Below are 6955 nucleotides of genomic sequence, written 5' to 3'. Positions count from 1 at the left end.
TTATTACATTCGTTTTATACATGGCTTGGCCATGTGAGCTGCATAGAAGATGGCAGGATCCCCAAAGACACATTGTACAGCGAGCTCGCCACTAGTATCAGACCCACGGGCCGTCCATGTCTCCGATTTAAAGACGTCTGCAAACGCGACATGAAATCCTGTGACATTGATCACAAGTCGTGGGAGTCAGATGCCAGCATCCGCCAGAGCTGGCGGGCAGCCATAAAGGCGGGGCTAAAGTGTGGCGAGTCAAAGAGACTTAGTAGTTGGCAGGAAAAAAGACAGAGGCGCAAGGGGAGAGCCAACTGTGTAACAGCCCCGACAAACATATTTTTCTGCAGCACCTGTGGAAGAGCCTGTCACTCTAGAATTGGCGTTTATAGCCACTCCAGGCGCTGCTTCACAAACCACTGACCACCTCCAGGCGCTTATCCATTGTCTCTTGAGATAATGAGGCCAAAGAAGAGTGTTGGTTTTGTTTTTGGATATTGTTTGATGTTCAGTTGGGATTGCAGCCTGCTGAGAGAGAGAAGCAACCAACTCATCCTGTTCCACCTCTTTGAGAAACCCTGAGAAGCCAGTGTGAGAGCTGGAGAAACTGATGCAGCATTTCTCCTGAGAAGCTTGTGCAAGTCTTCCTCTTAACATCTTGTGAATGAACTGCTTCTGAAAATATCCTAATAACAACCGCATGTGTCTAGTTACAGCTGTCTGTGTGTACCCAGATGCCAGACCGAATATGATCTGGAACATTCCATACCTTCTTTTTCTTCAAGAATTCGCAATTATTTGGCCAAAGTATTTTTGTTTTTGTAAAATTGATCTCTGCAGAAAAAGCTTCTTTATTTTTTCTTTAACCGATGTATGTGTGTGTGTTGAGTTATTTACAAGGGAATATATTTATACTTTTTATATTTCAACCTGTATGTTCATAAGATTTGCATCTTTATTGAATAAGACTTGTTTTATAATATTTTAGAAGTTTTGTGGTTTATTTAAGATATCTGTTTGGTGGATTTGTACTCTGAAACGAATAGAGATAAGTAGATAATTGGCCATAACCATAACTGGTTAAAAGTTTTTGAAAATATATGTTGTGACCAGTGGAGTAGTGGGACTAGACAGAGACAGAACACTCCTCCAAACCCGGTCATAACACTTGATTAAAATCTTTGGGACTCGTGCAAATTCTTAGCTGTCCATTTGGCTTCCCTCCAACCACAATGAAATTTACACAGTCTGTAGTCTCTGTGACTCTGGTGATCACCTTTTCTTCCATCTCTTGGAGCTCTCTTTCAGGCTTTCCGATTAGTTCTGGTACTTTCTGTGGGGGATGGATCATTAGTTTCATCACAGGGTGAATAGTGATGTGATATTCAAAATCTTCAAAGCATCCAACCATCTCTATAAAACACTCTGAGTACAATTATACCCGATCTTCTTTGCCTCTGATCCGAGGGGGCTTTTCAATGGTTGTATGATCTTCAACCCTCATTGTAGCCTCCTTCACCTCATGGTTTACTGAGATCATCTGCAGCTCTTCACAAATGCTTAACCCCAATGTTAGCAGAATTAAGTGGCATAGAGTGTATAGTTAACATCTTTTCCTTTGTGTGTCCTTCTGATTTGTGTTGTTCCGAGCTGTCGAATCTCAGTTCCCCCATACGCTGTTAGCATGACGCTGTTTCAGAGCACTTTTCCTTGGAAAACCATTTTCATTCAAATTTCATGAAAGATCTTCTGGTGTAGTGTGAGTGGGATGATGTAACTCTGTGCTCCAGTATCAGGCTTCACCTTCAGATTTATCATTTTGGGCTTAATTCTCACCCTCCTCCTGATTGGGATGGCTGTGTGAATTTCTTTTCTCTGGAAACTGTTGCATCGTGACATTTCATGTAGATGCATGGTTTCCATGTCTCTAGTGTTCAGAAACTCATTGTCATCTTCCAGGGTATGAATGTTCTTGTTTCTTTTCCTGCTCATTTGCCCAGTTGCTCTTCCTCTGGTGACTCGCCTACTGCCTTCTTCCTTTGTTCTGCACATATTTTCCAGTGATTGGCCTTTCCGCAAGCTCTGCAGGTTGATCCATATGCGGAACATTTCCTTCTGTCTGTCGATTCATGTGGTTGTCCACAACTCCTGCATGTCTTTCTCTCTGTCGGGTGTGCATTCTTTTGGTGCTGTTTCACTGCATCAATTCTGCTGCCTTTCTCTTGGCTTAACAGAAGGCTAGCCATTTTGGTTGTCAGTGTCTTTATCTGTCTTCTTGTGTCTTCATGTGCTCTGGCAGTGTCTGCAGCCTGCGATATTGTGAGTTTATCCTTTCAGATTACAGCGTTTTGTACTTCAGCATATGCAGAACCCCAAATTAGCTGATCTAATCAGTCTCCATTTGTGTACTTAAATACACATTTTCTGGTTGCATTTTTCAATCTCATTATGAAATTGTCAATAGGCTCACCGAATTTCTGCCTGAGGCATTGAATTCATATCGATCAATCTAATGATTTGATTTTGACTAGAGATTGTTGCTGAATTCTCTTCACTCAGTTCCCAACTACTGAACAAATTTAATCCTTTATCTTCTGCCCACAGAAGGTTATAGCTGACCCTCTCTTCATCACTAGCACATTGATAAAACTACTGAATGTCAATCTGCAACTTTGATTAAACTTTTCAAATGCCTCTAACGAGATCATCAGCTTCCCAATTCATTACGGGCTGAAGCTACACATTCATTGGTGTGCCGGCCGACATTTCATTTTTTTGTTTTCTAACGATTCACTCAGGTTTTTTTTCTCTTTCTCTGGCACTAATTTGGGTCGTTTTTTCCCCCCTATTTAATTCAGCATTAAAGGCGTTTAAAAGGCTTATTCACAGACACCTGCTGCCACCACATTATGTCTTCTGGTTCCCATAAATTAGAAATAATCGCACTTTAGGCTTAAAATGCTGGAGCTCTTTGTTATTTTAATTCAGCTTGTCATGCTGCCCGATAAGAAATGCTTTAGACCAGTGTCGTGTTATATGTCACTTGACTCGATTACAGCAGTGAATCTGGCACATGGGAACATACATACACAAAACAATTAATTCCTAACTCTTTATGAGTAATGGAATAATATGTAAAAATCAATTAAACTGCCTATCTTTAATGCATCAATAATACTTTTATAACAGAGTCACATTCATCTATGCTTTCCACAGAATATCTTATTTTGAGACAATGAAAACTCAAGTTAATTATATTTTATTCCATGATGTGAATGTCAGTTTTCACATGATCTTCTCCACTTGTGTGTTCAATGAATTGTAGCTAATAAGAAGAATGATGTAACTAACATCTCACTGGAGATTTCCCTCCTGTATAAATATAAATATCTGGATGTTTCATGTAATCAGGCAGAGTTTCTGCCTCTGGTATCAAGAAAAACCATCACATCTCACAGAAAATGCGGGAACCAACAATATTCCATCAGATAGAAGACATTTACTACACTGTTCTTGCAGTTGTTGGAATTCTTGGTAAGTAACTTAAACATTGCAAGGAAGCAAATAACTTTTGACAGACAAATTGTACCATGTTATTTTACAACGTATCTTGTTTTTGATTTTAAAATTGATTATAAAACCTTATTTTGGTAATTACAGATTTCAGTTATTGAGAAAAATGCCAGACTTTTTACAAAAAGCATTTTGAGTGTTTTGATTGTTTTTTCAACAAACCATAAAAGGTAACTGTTTAAATAGGAAAATGCCATTATAAATGTTTACATCAGAAGTTTCAATGCTATATGATGGTGTGAAAGCACGATCAGAAGTGGTGACGAGAGGAAAGTGGGTTTGTGTGCAGCAAGAGACTTTTAATTAGATATACTCCCCTCGAGCCTGACTGAGGACATACTTTGAGCAGGTAGACTGGTCGTATCCTCTCAATAACTGAAACCACCAGGGCTGCATCTCTTTGGCTGTCAGAAATTGTCCGATTTTTAAAACAAGAGTTCATCAACCATCAGCTCCTTCTGCCATCACCTCAACTTCCCCTCACATGCTCACAAAGCTGTTACTACAGCAAAATATGAATTAATTCTGAAATTCATCTTCTTCAGTAAATACTGTATCCAAGTCTGCTCTTTCCCTAACACCTACTGTCTCATTTTGTTAGGATTCATGCAATTATGTCTTTACTAATTTCCGAAATAATTATTGATTTTCCAAAGAGATCCACAGAATAAAATACTGACACAGTTATAAATGATTCAATTGTCTTGAAATCGTGAAACATTTGTTTTTATTATCACATTGCTGCTTGTGGGAACTTGCTGTGTGCAAATTGGCTACTGTGTTTCCTACATTAAAGCAATGGCAACACTTTAAAAGAAAAAGCACTTCATTGGCTGTAAAGCACTTTGGGATGTCCTGATATCGCGAGTGGTGCCATATAAATGGACACATAGAAAAACAATCAAGGGACTGTCTAACGGAATGTTATCCTTTATTTCAAGGTTGGCTAAAATACAAAGGGGTGAAAGTTAAATTACAGCTGTTCGGAGCTCTGGTTAGACCCCATTTGGTGTAACTGCATTCAGTTCTGGGCTGCTCATTTCAGGAAGGATATATTGTCCTTGGAGGGGGTGCAGCATGGAAACACGATACTGATACTGGTGCTGAAAGGATTAAATTATGAGCACAAGTTACATACTCATAATGTGAAATATTAAGGGGTCAACTAACTGAAATATTTAAGTTGATTTACTAATTCCCCTCGCATTGTTAAAGGGAAATGATTCCCTCTGGTGGAGGCGTCCAGAACAAGGGAAGACAAACTTAAAATTAGAGCTGGGTCATTCAGGGTGATGACAGGAAGCACTTCGTCACAAAAAGGATAGTGGAAATCAAAAACGCTTTCCCCTAAAAGCTGTCAAAGCTCGGTTCACTCAAAATTTCAAAATGGGATTGATAGACTGCTGTTCGGCAAGACCATTGAAGGTTAAAGAACTGAGGCAGAAAAATGAAGTTAAGGTACAGATCAGCCAATATTTATTTGAAACAAGACAACCTCGATAGGTGTAATGACCAATTAATGTTCGAGCATCCCCATGTTCCGATGTAATTGCCATGCCTTCTGAGATGGTCGATCTATAATTCCCTTGATTTCTCTATTTATTCCAGTTAACTCATTGGCCATTTTGATCCTGTCACGAGGAAAGTGTGGACTCTCCAAATGTACCACCCACTACCTGGTGGCCATGGCAGTGGCAGATCTACTGGTCGTTTTTACTGATGTGATACTGTTTGAAGTTATTCCTTTTCATTTCCCAGGTACTTACCTGGACACCACTCCTGCACGTTCGCTCGTACTTGTCCTGCTTTCTGCAGCCACAGACATTTCTGTCTGGTTCACCGTCGCTTTCACCTTTGATCGATTTGTTGCAATTTGTTGCCCGAAGCTGAAAACAAAATATTGCACAGAGAAAACTGTGGCTGTGATTGTAACAACAGTGAGTGTGCTGTTCAGCTTGGAAAATATTCCTTGGTACTTTATATATGAACCTGAATATATAATTGACAATGCACCCTGGGGGTATATTGAATCACTGAGCTACTACACTGAAGCTGCCTGGATAACATTCGAGAGTCTAAGTATGATTTTAACCCCTTTCCTTCCATTCGTTCTGATTTTACTGTTCAATGCTCTGACTGTCAGACATATTTTCGTGGCCAGCAGAGTCCGCAGGAAACTACTGGAACACAGGAAGAGTGAGAATCACACTGACCCAGAGATGGAGAACCGAAGGAAATCGATCATTTTAATGTTCACTATATCTGGCAGTTTTATACTCTTATGGATGACGAATGTTCTGTTTTTCCTTTATTGGCGAATTGCTAAAATGTCTTATTACACAGGTCCCCATGATCCTGCATATATTGCTGAACAATCTGGCTACATGCTGCAGCTTTTGAGCACCTGCACCAACACCTGTATTTATGTAGTGACCCAGACTAAATTCAGAGAGCAGCTGAAGAATGCAGTCAAATATCCATTCACTGTTATTGCTAAAATTGGTTCAATGATTAAAGCAGATCACCTAAAAGCAGAGCTACCTTTCTATCACTGACTCTGGTTACAGTACTTCTTCACCTATTTACTCTCCACACAGCTCTGCAACAGATCACTGTATCTACTTTGTTTCACAGACCACCACTGACCTCATCTCCTCTGGTGATCTTCCCCCATTGCCTCCAGGCTGATAGCCCACAATCCTGCACATCCTGCTTTCCTTCCCACGGTCCACAAACAAGACTGCCGTGGTAGTCCAGTCACTTTAGCCTCTTCGTGTCACCTACTTTGACAATATTTTATCTCTCCCTATCCAGTGTCCTCTGACCGACACTTGTGCCTCATCTGAACCTCCCCATCAATTTAACATTTTTCAGTTTCATCAGCTTTGTTTCAAAATTCCAAACTTCCCTTCAATGGAACGAGGTCCATCAGCAAATATTCATTTCCATTTCTCAATTTAACTATCTTCATTTCTGGGGATAGGCTGTCAACAAATATCTGCTTTACACCCACTGACTCACACACCAACTTTGATTTCCATGCTCCGATCTCACTTCCTGTAAGAAATTTATTCCAGTCTCCCTGTTTCTCTGTGTCCATCAGCTCAGTTCTGACGATACCACCTTCCACACCAGTGCTTCAAATAAGTCTTCCTATTTCTTTAACTGAGGATTTCCTTCACCAGGGTTTACAAGGCCCGTGACATTTTTTCATCCCATTTTACACATTCCTGTCTTCGCCCCTCCCAGAACCATCACAGGTTTCCTCCTATCCTCACCTTCCACCCCAGTAGCCTTCACGTTCAATTAATGATTCACTGTCATTTCTGCCACCTCAAATGTGCTGCCAGCACGGAATACATCTTCCCCTCCACTCCCCTTTAACATTCTG

General features: G+C 40.3%; 1 protein-coding gene across 1 annotated transcript; it reads left to right on the top strand.

Moving 5' to 3' along the window:
- Window positions 1-3452: 3452 nt before the first annotated feature.
- On the top strand, window positions 3453-6119 carry LOC137373366 (probable G-protein coupled receptor 139). Its single transcript, XM_068038187.1, has 2 exons — window positions 3453-3525; window positions 5173-6119. The coding sequence occupies exons 1-2, from the start codon at window positions 3453-3455 to the stop codon at window positions 6117-6119; spliced, it is 1020 nt and encodes a 339-aa protein (XP_067894288.1).
- Window positions 6120-6955: the final 836 nt, after the last annotated feature.

Source organism: Heterodontus francisci, chromosome 9, assembly GCF_036365525.1.
Source record: "Heterodontus francisci isolate sHetFra1 chromosome 9, sHetFra1.hap1, whole genome shotgun sequence".
NCBI lineage: Eukaryota > Metazoa > Chordata > Chondrichthyes > Heterodontiformes > Heterodontidae > Heterodontus > Heterodontus francisci.
This window is presented reverse-complemented; position numbering and strand designations above follow the sequence as displayed.

Bases quoted from the DNA above. Each gene is read 5' to 3' on its own strand.
- LOC137373366 (XM_068038187.1), top strand. From the start codon at position 3,453: ATGCGGGAACCAACAATATTCCATCAGATAGAAGACATTTACTACACT. The intron at 3,526-5,172 runs GTAAGTAACTTA...TATTTATTCCAG, and splicing joins TGCAGTTGTTGGAATTCTTG to TTAACTCATTGGCCATTTTG.